Raw genomic sequence first — 13,612 nt, 5'->3', positions numbered from 1 at the left:
TTATTACAGGTGGGAATTCAGCACTGCTAACTTAAAAGGTGTTCATGGAATTAACTTGCTAATAAACACACAGTGCGGAAGTAATGCCAGTAATAAAACGCCACTAAACTGATAGGGTTACTTTGTACTCTGCCTGTTTGCTGTAAGACGTTCAATCATTTTCTATTTTCAAGGCCACTTTCTTTCCAAGCACTGATTGAAGGTTTGAGCGAGGTTTGCTGTCCTCAAAGTTCCCCCAAAAGAATGAAATTACTTTTGTTTTTAAAGCACACATAATGTAGAATTGTTTTGATTTTGTAACAGTACAGTAAGTGCTCTATTGTAGAGCTGTCTTAGCCTGGCAGTAGTCTGTCACTCATCTTTCGGCTTCTTTGTTTTTATTCAAATGACTCGAAGCACTCTGCAGTTTTGCCAGCTTTGTGATTCCAATCAAGTTTCCTCACTGCTATTGCCGCATTGTGTAGTGTAGACCAATGTTTCTCAACCTTGTTGTCTCCTTCTTCCTCTCCAGGACTTGTTGGACAGTGACTGGGCCAGCGTGCGTAAAGTTCTTGAGCAGGCGGACATACTGGTCATCAAGTATTCAGTGACCGACAAGCTGGCCTTTCAGCAGGTCAGGAATGGATATGCCCCAAGACTCCGGCCACTTCTTAGGCACTGGGGCGTTCCTGTCATCTTGGTTGCAGTTGGAGCTAGGCTTAACGGTGAGGGCGTATGTGATTTTCACATACAAATACTTTTATAGTAAGATTTTATAGTAAGTTTTCTTCTTCCTGGTATAACAAAAAATAATTGGGAAGCACTGATGTAAAGGTTTCACAACATGAGGCTCAAGTTAACGCAGGAGTCATCAACATTTTTTTGCTGTTTTCTAGTTTAGTTGTATCTGTTTGTTTGTTGTTTACTTTATTAGCTTGAGTTTAATTTGTTCAAATTGAGGTTAAGTCATCTCTTTGTTTCTGTGCCTGCTAGCTTGTCGCGACAAATGCTGTGGCTTGGCCATGCACTACATTACTGACCATTGAACTATACTAGTTAAAAAATATATTTTTGTCATTTGCATATTTACACCAATGTAAGTGTGACATAAAAGGATAGCAATAAAAACTTAGCTCCCTTGTAAAGTCTAGTTAGGGACTATACAACAGGTCTGGGCTGTTTATGTGGTCCATGGGTTGAGTGCTACACACATGAAAAAATGAATGGAGTGTCGCAGCGGCTGATGCACTTTCAGCTGTTTATTGAACGGTGCAACCAGTCAAACACAAAAATACAAAATGAGAGCACTCGCAAGCAGCTACGTTAGGACAAAAGTCATGTCCACCCACTAACACCAACCGGCCATGTTCCCGATGCCCTGATGTCATTCACTAGGTCCCGCCCCTTAAATACACACATTCAACACCGCAGCTATCATTTTGTGACTCTGCTTGTCCCAATGTGCAGTAATTACACTTCATGAAACCAGTTTGATTCTTTACATTCTCTTTTGTCGCACAATGGGGCTGTAGTCCATATTTCATTGATATTTATCATTTGGAACGCTACATTTTTTTCGCTTTTAATATTATTGTGAAGGTACGTGAATGTCAGATATCAACTGATGAGTTTGCCCTTCTCTAATTTGTGTGCATGTGTTCATCATCATGTAGTTATGATCAGTGTGCGTGATGTGCTCGTCTTTTGGTGCCACATATAAACTTTGGGCCAGCCCTGATTCTGTCTATGCTTCAGACACAGTGACCCTCATTTAATGCAGTTTGTGTTGTGTAGACAATCAAATGCATAGAGCTGTATTTTTAGCTTTTCTGCTCAACATTCTTTGAGATCCTGTTAGTGCAGCGCCGCAGAAAGATTACAGTCGAGTTGTGCTAGTGGTACGTGCATACTTGTACAGTGTGTGTGTACGTATGTTTGCGGTGTTGCATGATGGCACAGTAGGGGTTTGCTTTTTTATTTAGTTTGTTGGTGCTACCCAGTGTACGTTCACGCTATCCCCGCATGACTGCAGAGAGCGATGGCTGAGCTCCGATTGCTTTTTGCTGCTTAACTTCAACCCCCTTTGCATTACGTGCATTAAGCGTAGGGGCCCGCGATTCCGCCAAGGACACACAGACGCCCTCACGCACATAAACGCAACACTGATGTGCCAAGTCACTGCCTGACAGACGCTCACACCCCTATTTTCACCCATGCACACACACACACTCTTGGCTGAGTGCCTGTAGGTTATTAGCATTATGATTTATCAAATGCCTCAGCACTTAGCTGTGTCCCACTCATTCTCTCTGGCTTGGTTCTTTGTTCTGTCTCCCTATGGTCTTTTTTTCTTTCTGCAAGATAATCCCACTAATTTTCTGTCAGATTCTGTCTTTTTTCCCCCCCTATGCGCACATAGCTCAGCATGGCTAGTTTTGGCCAGCATAACCACAGCAGATGATTACATGATTGAAAATTGCAGAACGCAGCAGGGTGCCAGTGTCTTCATTCAATAAATGGAGCACCCCATTCGATTTTTCTTTTATGCCACACCATCGATGTCTGTATGGAATAAAGAGGCCTTGCAGCAAGTCATGATTGCAATTTTTTTTTTTTTTAAGGGGAAGTCAACCCAAACATTTTCTTTACTATCATTTGCTCTATGCAGCTCCCGAAGCCTACTGCATTTTGATCAATATTGCATGTTGTGGAATTTGAATTAAGTTACAAAATCACACCCGATTTGATCCATCTCAGGGTGCGGCTATTTTGTCATTTGCTGTCCACTAAAAATGATGTCACAGTTGCTCAGGGGTCTGGTAACGACCAATAATGGCTCACCTGTTTTCTGAGTTTGGTCATGTGACATTTTCAAGCTGAGCCTTGATAAGTTGTTTTTCTTGAGCAATGATCAACTGTGATGTCATTTTCAGTCGTCAGCAAGTGGCAAAATGGTGGTCCTTTGAGATGGAATTTTTATTTTTATTTTGAACGATCCTGATTATTTGATTCAGGTGTGTTGGAGGAGGGAGCCAGGGGGAGACATTTGTCTAAAAAATATTCACACAAATAAATTCTTGATTTTCACATATTTTTTTAAGATCCACAAATACATTCGTGATTTTCACGTGTTTTTCAGATCCACAAGTATTTTCTTGATTTTCACATGTTTTTCAGATCCAAAAATCTATCTGCCATTTTCACGTCTTTTTAATTTTGTGTGTGCATTTTCTATGACTTTTGCCTGCGAGTTGTCGAAAGTGCATTTGTGGCTCGTCGCGCACGCGCATTTATTTTTGAGAAAAGCATTACGTTTTTTCGAGATATTCACACGCACAAGCTCTCAGATATTCACGTGTCTAAGGCCCGTTCCTCCGCCGTCCACGGGGAGGCAGTGTTGCTGTCGCCGTTGAACGGGAACAAGCCGTTTCTTGTTTAAAACTGGATATTGAAAAACAGAAATTGAGTATTTATCTGACCTTTCATTATGTGTTTATTTTGCACAAGTTGAGAAACAAAATTCGACCTTAATTTGTTTTCCCTTGAGCTTGTTTTGCCTTCACTTCAAAGACGCTCTTCTTCTGCTGTTGAATTTTCTTCTTCCATGCCACTAAAGCAGCAGCGGCCCACTGATCTGTATATAACTGTGGCTTGTGGCGGGGTGGTCACTATTTTTTAACAAGTGGACGGTATGTGCTACTTTGAAGACCCCCTTTTTCTTTTATCACTCAGTTCCTTAGACCCCAATATTAGATTTGGCACATGCATGTTTTGTTGAATTACAGTTATAATTCTTTAATACAAAATATACAAGTTTCCTCCTGTAAACATCATTAAGAATATAAGTTATACAAGTATTTAAGGCAAGTTGTAAAATTTCTGAAGTCCTCTTGATTATGTTTAACAAATTCTCAAAGTCTCAAATGTTCTCCAATTTCGATACTGCCGAGAAACGTTTCTTTAGGAGGAGTAATATGGCGGCCTCTCGGCTTCAAAAGTCTTGGCCTATCAAATTATACAAACGGATCAGTGCAGCGGCCAAAGAGGAATGAGCCGTCTCCCCTTTCTCGTTTCAAATTGGAAATTGAAAGACGGAATTCGAGACGTTATCTGATCCTCTATTATGTGTTAATTTAATTTGACAAAAGTCGGGAAATCTTAATTTGTTTCCCTCGAGCATGTTTTGGCTTCACTCCAAAGACACTCTTCTTCTATTGTTCTATTACTGTTACCTCTAGAAAATTTAACAGCAGAAGAAGAGTGTCTTTCGAGTGAAGACAAAACAAGCTCAAGGGAAACAAACTAAGTCGCGTTTTGTTTCCCGACTTGTGCAAAATAAAGACATAATGGAAGATCAGATAAAGACTCTATTTCAGTTTTTCCAAGTCCAATTTTAAAAGAGAAACGACTCATTCCCATTCAATGGAGGCAGCAACACTGCCTCCTCGTGGACGGCGGAGGAACGGGCCTTAGACGCATGTGAATATCCGAGAGCTTGGGTGTATGAGAATATCTTGAAGGCGTGATGTTTGTCTCAAAAGTAAATGTGCGACAACTCGCAAGCAAAAGTCATGGAAAATGTACACACAAAATTAAAAAAAGACTTGAAAATCGCGGATATATTTGTGGATCTGAAAAACACGTGAAAATCAAGAAAATGTTTGTGGATCAGAAAAATATGTGAAAATCACGATTTTATTTGTGTGAATATTTTTTAGACAAATCTTTTGGCATAGATACCAGGCTTGGATAGGTAGTTCTCGAGGACTGGATTTGGAGACCCCTGGTATACACTGTACCAGGACCTGTCTCCATGCCAACATTGCAAAGATAGTCCGTTACCGGGTCATTGAGTGCACTGCTGCGAATATTATACAAAAATGGTGCTCAAAGTTTGCTGCTAGAAGAAAGTAGGACAGTGAATTGAGTATTGACAATTCAATGAATGGAGTGAAAAATTTGCATCTGTTCTCACTCCAAATAACACGAGACCAATTTGCTTGCAATTTGGCAGGCGACAACTATGGCTGTGATGAAAGTTTCTAGTTCGAAACAGCATTATGAGACAAAGCGTAGCAATTTTGAATGGATGTTTATGAAAAATTCACAAGGAAAAACAAGAAAAATAAAATCATCATAACAAACTGCAAGTAGGATTCTTGTCACATCTATGAGACAGCAACAAAAAGCAAGAGAGTGCTTACATTCTCGGATGCAGAAACAATAAATGAATGCTTAACTGAAGTGATGGACACAATGTTTGAAGGCAACCAAAAAGAGGAAATTAGAGCTAAAATTGAGCAATTCTCCCTGTCAGATTCCTCAGCAACCAGACGCACTGAAGTACTGGCTGCTGATGTAATAAAGCAGCTTTGAGTTAGAATACAAAATGTAGTGCATTTTCTTGTAGTGGATGAGTCCATTGTCACCACTGATAATGCTGATTTGATGGAGTTTGTGAGGTATTATGATGAGTTGTTGGGTAATGGGCATGCCAATGACATTTTATTTTACTTGTTAATTTTGAAATGACTTTTGTATATTTTTGTCACATGCAATTATATATATATATATATACTAGTTATAAAAATCAGCATGTTTGGTTTGATTAATTGATGACTCTAAAATGCCCATATACAGTATATCAGCTGCCCTGAAGTAATTTGTTTGTGTACTTTGGTTCTCTTTGAATTTCATTTGAGACATGACCATTCAGCTTAATAACCTGCAATGTAGCATGAACATTACATTTGGGATCCAATCGTTTTTCTGTTGAATAGAATATTCAATAAAATATGAATGCAGTCACTGTTTGGCCAATAACTGGACTGTCCTCCCTGCACACAGACGAGGGCCCCCCTTGTACATGCCCGCTGTGTGCGTCTGACTGGAGCAGCTGTGTGCCTCACAGTGAAGGTCTGCAGCTGTCCCGGGACCTTGGGGCCACCTACCTGGAGTTACCCTCGCTTAACCATGTGTTCGTGGGTCGCTACTTTGGCAGCGTGGTACGCACACGCACACACACAGACGCAGCACATCTCACCTCAGGCCTTTTCAATTTTAAGATAATACATCTTATGATGGGGGCAATTTGTTCCCCAAGCAAAGAACAGATGATGTAACAACTTATTTTTGTACCTTTTTTTTGAATACGTGTATTTCTGTATTATTCAGCTGGAGTACTTCATGATTCAGTGTCTAAAACACAAAGCTAAAGAGAAGCCAGAAAAGAGGCGAGGAAATAAAGTCAACGAGCTTCGCCCGCCTCACTTGGAACAACCAGGTCAGAACAATAATGTGGTGTTTAAAACTGATAATTGTATTTTTGTGGCAGACCACTAAATAACATAAACAATTGTTTTAACACTCAGTCAACAATAATGTTTTTTTTTCCTGTTCAGTTTTTCCATTTCTATCCAGTAGACTGACCAAATAGTCGTCTCTCAAACTTACAGAGCCCAAAAAAAAAAAGCTGTGCTAAGGTTTGGTCTGGATCGATATGTCTTTTTCTGAATTGGAAATTAGAAGAGAGATGAAGTGAAAGGTAGACTGCCACTGAAGTCAAAATCAATTTTAGTCTGGACTGTTTTCAACACCAGAGTGTTTTATTTTGATGCAGCTGGGATTAGACAAGTTTCGTAATTAATCTTGTCTTTGACCAAATTAATTTAATCAAGTGTTGGAATTTACTCACCCTGATCGACAGACAACAAAACATGATTTAGTCAGTGCTCAGTCCGTGTATTTTTTCGAGGCTTTACGTCATTGTGCACTCACCGAAAAGCCAGGCGTCGTCATCAACAGGAAGTAAAGAGCGTTATTTTGCCGTGAATGTCTCTGATTTGCCGTGAATGCTTGTAGACATTTACAAGGGGTTATGAATAACACAAATGTGCGCATTTTAGGTAACGTGCAAGCTGTCTCGTCGAGACAACTTAGCGGCCTGTTACCATCACAAAGTCACGTCAACTAGGTGGGGAGTTGCCAGTCATGGCAAAATAACCACCGCGGATTGTATCTTGGCAAAACAATACGCAAATAATAATAATAATAAAAGGGGGAGATTTTAGGAATTCCCGCCCCCCGTATCTCCGGAACGCTAAATCCTACCGTCGACATAAACACATCACCGGACTTGGCCCGACGAGAGACTTTTCGTTCCGGAGGGAGAGGGCCGACAAATGCCTAGATTTGACCCGGGGTACGCTCCAGCGGCCATTGGATGCTTGGGAGGTGCTTTATTATCCAGCTTTTAGCTTTTATTATCCTATATTATCATGTCTGCTTTATCATATCTGACCTCTTGTAACCAAACAACCTCCACACGACAAATGTAGCTCCCACTTAAGACACAAACTATTTTCCTAATAAAATGTTAAACTTACATCTTTCACTTTTCCAGTTGTGTCACACACCGCCCGCTGGGACCGATCCATTATGTTTGCAAATCCAGCTCTGAACAGGCTTTTCATTAACAAAACACTCTTTTGGGAAATGCTGTCGGTACATGTCCTTCAAAAATAAAATTAATCCACTTTATTCTCAAAGACTTGAATGAAGGAAGCAACCAACCACTTTTTCCTGATCATTGTTTCTCCATTGCTCTCCATGGAGCGTATGAGCAGCCAGCTTCTTGAATTTCTGTGGGCGTAACAAACCTTTACCAGAGGCGTTTCTACTAACCCGCGGGGGCGGGGTAGAGTGCACTTGCGTGACTTAGTGACGTCAAACGGTTACGGAAGTTTAATCTGCCCGTTTGAAGCACACAATTCATATAAGAGGAGAAAGCTAAAGAAGTCGCGGACGGACTTTTTTTATACCTGGTTGGATTGTAGACAGTCCAGGGATGATACATATTATTGAGAGAAAACCCCACTAAAGTGCATTTTCATACAATGGGACCTTTAAGAGAAATAAAGTAGATGATGGTTGAATACATTTTTTGGGGTGATGAAAAAGGACATTTCTTAACATAACATAAGAATACTCTGGAAAAGACCTGGGTATCAATGTTAAAAGTCACAAGATGAATTGTAAGGTGTATACTGCAATGCTCATTGCCCATTTTTAGACAAATACTTTAAAACAGAGCATAGTTAGCTAATATAAACTCATTAGAGTATACTTTCAACTTACTGAAGAAAAGACTGAAGGCAGAGGAGTGAGCGGGGAAAAAAAGCATCTCCAAGGACAAAACACAGAATTTGACATTCTTGCGTTTCAGACAGTAAATATTTGATTGTATTTTCTTTTATTGCATTGAAATAATATCATTTCATTTTCTTCATCCTCAATATATTCATCTGTCCACTTTGCTTCTGTGTTTGTAATCCGACATAAAGACTGACAGTTAAAGGTCCTTCAGGGTTGCAGGATTTATTTCTGCCTGTCACTTAACTCTATATTTTATGGCGTCACTCGCTCTGATTCGATGGACCGCTCAACTAAAGCCAAGAAAACATAACTAAGAAGAAGGAGTTTACAGCACACGAATGGAGACATTTTAAGTCCATTATGTTGCTTGATTATCTTATATTCCTTATAAAAGAAACAAATAATAGCTTTGTAAAAATATGAATGTTTTCTTCATTATAGCTTCATGGCCCAAAACTGTAAACATTTAAAGAATTGATAAGATGAAGAAAAGGCTATCAGGCCCTTTTGTGGAGTTTACAACTCATCTTCCTATCCTCCCCTGCACCACTCTTACCTGGCATGCTTCCACTTCCACCCTTTGCACAGCTCGTCTTCCTCCAATTCGGGTGGAGGAGTCAAGCTTCTCCCAAGACATGCAGTGGTTGTTGGAACGTGGCGTGCAGTTTGCCGACGTGGCCTTCTATGCTGGGGACTCTGGGAAAGAACTGGGATGGGCTCATGCATCAGTGCTCTGCGCTGTCAGCCCGTATTTCCGACAGCTGCTCCTGGGGCCCAAGACCAGGTAGGAGATATACGTACAGTGTTATGCTATCAAGCTATTTCGCCATCTGTAGCCAGCAGGTGCTTACCTCCTCCTTTGTGCTAAATATTGTCTGGTTTGACAGGGAACGGCCGCAGTCACGATGTGTCTGCAGGGAGAGGGATGGAGCCCCTCACTCGTTACTCTCCACCTGGGATGGAGGAATAATTGATGACATGCCTCGATCTGAGGGACACCTGGCTGGTCGCCTCTCTCGTCTGGTGGTGAAGGATCCTCTCTTGTGTATATGCTTATGGGAGACTCTCATGTTCATTTACAGAGGTAAATCACCACAACGCAGTTAAATATTGCTAAAATCTTCATAAGATACACTATGTGAACAAAAACTTGATTGTGTGTTGATATGTTTAACTCATTCACTTCCAGCCATTTTCACTGAAGCAATCCTCTTCGCTCCCAGCTGTTTGACTGGATTTTGACAGCTTTTGCAAGGCTCATAACATAGTGTGTTCTATTGCTATAAAAAACATGGAACCTACCAAAAGAAACATTAGAGTGTCTTCTTTCATCAGGAACAAAAAGTATATTTCTATCTGTTTCCGTTTTTGCAGCAATTAGCATTAGAATAGAAAGTTTCATCATTATTCACAAATCTGTTTAGAACTGTGAGGAAATCAGCTTGCTTGCAACAAGCCCTGGTTGATCTCGTATACTCTGCTTCCACCTGCTGGCCGTTTTTGTAATTACTACCATTGCTTTACCCGTTCTCTGCAGTTCAGAGGCTGCATTAAAGCCTTTTGTATGCTCTAGCATAAATTTAAAAAACATACAATAATACGTCATTGGGACACTTAAAACATTTAATATACAACGTATTTATACGTTTTTTTGGAGCAAATGAGTTAAACTAGGGCTGTGTCGGTGGTAGTAGAGGTCGTGTGTGAAAGTGCGCTACGTTTAAATCAGTCAAACAAGCTGAGATAGGCAGTGTATCAACGCTGGCTTTGTTAACTCACTGTTACCCTTCACGCCATCATAAGGAAAGGAGTGAAATACAAAAATACCCAGGTTGGCTTAGCGCTAGCTGGGAGCTGGTAAGGCGCAAGCAGGTGGATTATAAAATTGGTACAAAAGAACACTCTGGGTTCTGCCACTGGTCAGTTTACGGCGAGGGATCCTGAAGGTTAAAGTAAGTTATTTTAAACTAAAAAGGAACCTTTCCATAGGTTGGTATGTGTTCTCAGATATGTTGTCAAGAAAGTGAACATAAGGCATAAGATAAAGCGCTTTGAACAACATGGTTTAGTTAAAGTGCCATATACAAGTGTTGTCAAGTGTAGTCAATGTACAATTTTCCCATATCAATTTGAATTATTATTATTTTTGGACTATGACATGTTTTTCAGCAAAAGTACAAATAGTAACCCATTTGAGTTATTCGGGACGCAATGATTAGCTCATTTGCTCCCAAAAACGTTTGTATACGTTCTATTTGAAATATTACCATGCTTCCAAAGACGTATTTATATGTTGTTATTTTTTAAATGTTTTTTTATGTTAGAACATACGGAAGGCTTTGATGCAGCCTCTGAACTAAAGAGAATGATTGAAGCAATGGTAGTCATTACAAAAACGGCCAGCAGGTGGCAGCAGAGTATAAGAGATAAGCCAGGGCCATGTTGCAAAAAGCTTTTCCCCCCAGTGTTTTCATCATTCATAAAAATACATGTATTTTTTTTCTGTTGAAAGAAGAGACTCTAATCTTTCTTTTGGTAAGTTTCGTGTTTTTATAGCAATAGAACATAATATTTTGTGGACCTTGTAAAATCTGTCAAAATCCAGTAAAACGAAGGGGTTGCTTCAATGAAAATGGCTGCGATTAAATGAGTTAAACGGTAAACGCACAGCGGAGGGTGATTGTGGGTGCGAGTCAGAGCTCTAGTTTAAATAGTCGTACAGAAGCTGAATATGAAATATTGAGTGTTGGGGGGAGGTGGAGTAAATCAAAACACTATAAACAGAATAGAACATAAACCGCAAAATAGCCAATTTCACAGGTTTTGCTTTTCTCATTCTTTTAACACACTCACACACACACTTCTGATATGAGGGGATGTCTTGAGAGGACCAGACACAAAGATGAAGCTGGAAGTGAAAATTAAGTCTTAATTATATTTTCCCATTTTGTTGTTTTTTCTTCAGAACTAAAACCACAAATCTTTTGCCTTAATTTAACATGAGGGGAAGTTTTGCTTCTTTTTTGTTGTTGTTTTAATCAACGTGGCTCATAGCAATCATGATGTTTGGAAAGCTTGTGCATTTCCTTCCATGACTGATTTATGATCACAAAATGCCTACACATTTTCATCTTTTCTTATTTATAGTCAGACGTTGATGCTCTGCAAAGCTTTCCTATTTGCCTAGATGTTCCTGAGGATGTCAATTATGATTTTCCTTTATTCTTGTTTCCTACCAACTGCTAAAAAAATATATGTTATGCTCTGTCTGCTGCAGCTCTAAACGTAGAGGAAACCTATCAGACTGACATAAAAAATAACAGCTATATTACAGTTTGATGAATAAATATTGAATGTACTTTGGCAGCAGATGGTAGTTTTTCTGTTATTGGGTTTGGTCCAATGTTTAATGTTACACCAGCGGGAGTTTTGAGCTAGAATTTGTCAAATTAGAGGTGTTAAATAGTCTTTTTCTCAGAGATTTAAACATTTACTCTGTTCAGTTTGAAGATAAATCATTCTTTGCTGGCAGGAAACAACCCATGAAAAGAGCCAAAGTAATGCATAGAATTTGTTTCCAAATAAAAAAGCCTGTGTTATTTATAATACAATTTGCTCTATATCAGGGATCTGCAACATGCGGCTCTGGAGCCACATGTGGCTCTTTAGTCCAAAGAAAAGTGACCATAAAGTGTCCAAAAAGGAAGAGAAAAAACTGAAATGTCCATGAAATTGGCAAAAATGTCAGAGAATTGAGAAAAAAGCAGACAAGAAAATGTTTTTTAAAAATTCCAAAAACAAAATAGAAATCCGAAAAATTACCATAAAATGTCCACAAACTTGCACAAAAAAAGGTCCATTTTTTTTTTTTAAAAAGGCTGGAAATTATTTATTCACATAGTAACCATAAAATGTCCCAAAACAAAAGAAGAAATCTAAAAAAAATTCATAAAATGTCCACAAAATTGCCAAAAATGTCAGAAAATGGATTGCAAAAAAAGGCAGAAAAAATTAATTAAATTAATTGCCATAAAATGTCCAAAAAGGATGAAGAGAGGCAGAACATTACCATATATATGGACATTTATTATGGAGTAATTATGTCCATTTTTCTGTTATGGTGCATCTCTAATTAGCTTTTGGGCCTTCAGTACATTGGACTAACACAATTACACTGTTTCCGTCCTCACAATTTTTTATTATTTACATGGACTAAAATGGCTCTTTTGGCAGTAAAGGTGGCTGACCTCTGCTTATATCTTTTTGTATGCATCATATATAGAATACAAAACGATACATATTATACTGTATTATACGGAGCCGTAATGTTGTATCAATTGCCATCTATTTTATAAATGGAAAGAGGGGAAATAAAATAAACTTTAACTATGTGGTTGCATAAGTGTGTCTTATAACTGGGATGCGGCTGCAGCCAGAATGAACTAACATTCAAATTCATGTTAAATGGGAGTCAGCACACACTTGCCACCTTTTAAAGTTCTGCCAAATACATTTCAGTACTAGTAGGCTTTTCCTGACATTTTTTCTTTCTAGCAGATGCTTGAAGGTTGCAGGTGTGTACTGACTTCTATTTAAAACGAGTAACGTACGTACCAACATCGCATTTAGCTGTAGTTCGAGCAACGTGCAACCGCAGAATTTTCCACTTTTGCATTTCTTCCAGCACATGGCGCCTAGTTTAACAAGCGTGTGATGTACTCTGCGCCTCATGAAAATCTTCTCAGAGTGCGGCTTAAAGGCTGCAGTGCTTTGCTCGCCATATGTCGGATAGTGGAGCCCTTCATCAAAGACTGTGTGTTGTGCAAGAATCAAACATCTGATTTGCAGCCTTTCGTGCGTTTGAACGTTGATGAAGGCACACATGCTCACATTTGTGATCACGCTTGCAGGAGAAACACAAACACGTAATCTGTGTGAGAGCTGAGCAGATTATAGAAGAAGTGCTCACTTCTTGAAGACGGGTGGTGCAGTGTGCATTGTGGATTTTTCTTCTCATGTGGGAGGAGACGAGGGTGGCAGAGGAATGGGGGAAAGTTGTGAAGAAGGTAAAAAAAAAAAAGGAAAGTCATGATAAGGAAGGTGTAGAGGATAATACGATGAGTGTGTTTTGCCTTGAGGAACCAAGAGCAGAATATGAATGTCACATTTCCTCAAGACACTGCAAGGAGACAGTGTTATGTGTTGCGTAAAAAATGACCGTTAACCTTCAACATGGTGATTCTAATCTCCAACCTCACATGCAACACAAACGGTAAATTGGTACATTTTTGTGTACTTTTCTGAAAAGGCTAATCCATATATGTGTGTATTTTGCATTGCCCAAGGAAAGTAAGAAACGCCTCAGGAGCTATTGTTAGATGTTGATTTGTTTGAAGACTACACACACACGATTTTGACATTCTGGCAAGCCATTTTAGCAGATTTTTGCCCCTCAGAATAATATGAGGATTCTGTGACA

General features: G+C 39.4%; 1 protein-coding gene across 1 annotated transcript in view; it reads left to right on the top strand.

Moving 5' to 3' along the window:
- rhobtb3 (Rho related BTB domain containing 3) overlaps nt 1-13,612 on the top strand; it is a 30,961-nt gene that overhangs the window by 3,270 nt on the left and 14,079 nt on the right. Inside the window, exons 3-7 of the mRNA XM_077573688.1 lie at nt 512-704; nt 5,827-5,984; nt 6,154-6,262; nt 8,722-8,917; nt 9,021-9,217. Coding sequence (XP_077429814.1) covers nt 512-704; nt 5,827-5,984; nt 6,154-6,262; nt 8,722-8,917; nt 9,021-9,217 — 853 coding nt within the window. The remainder of the gene's footprint in view (nt 1-511; nt 705-5,826; nt 5,985-6,153; nt 6,263-8,721; nt 8,918-9,020; nt 9,218-13,612) is intronic.

This window comes from Vanacampus margaritifer, chromosome 8 (assembly GCF_051991255.1).
Source record: "Vanacampus margaritifer isolate UIUO_Vmar chromosome 8, RoL_Vmar_1.0, whole genome shotgun sequence".
NCBI lineage: Eukaryota > Metazoa > Chordata > Actinopteri > Syngnathiformes > Syngnathidae > Vanacampus > Vanacampus margaritifer.
The sequence above is the reverse complement of the archived record's forward strand: the minus strand, read 5'-3'. Positions and strand labels throughout refer to the sequence as shown.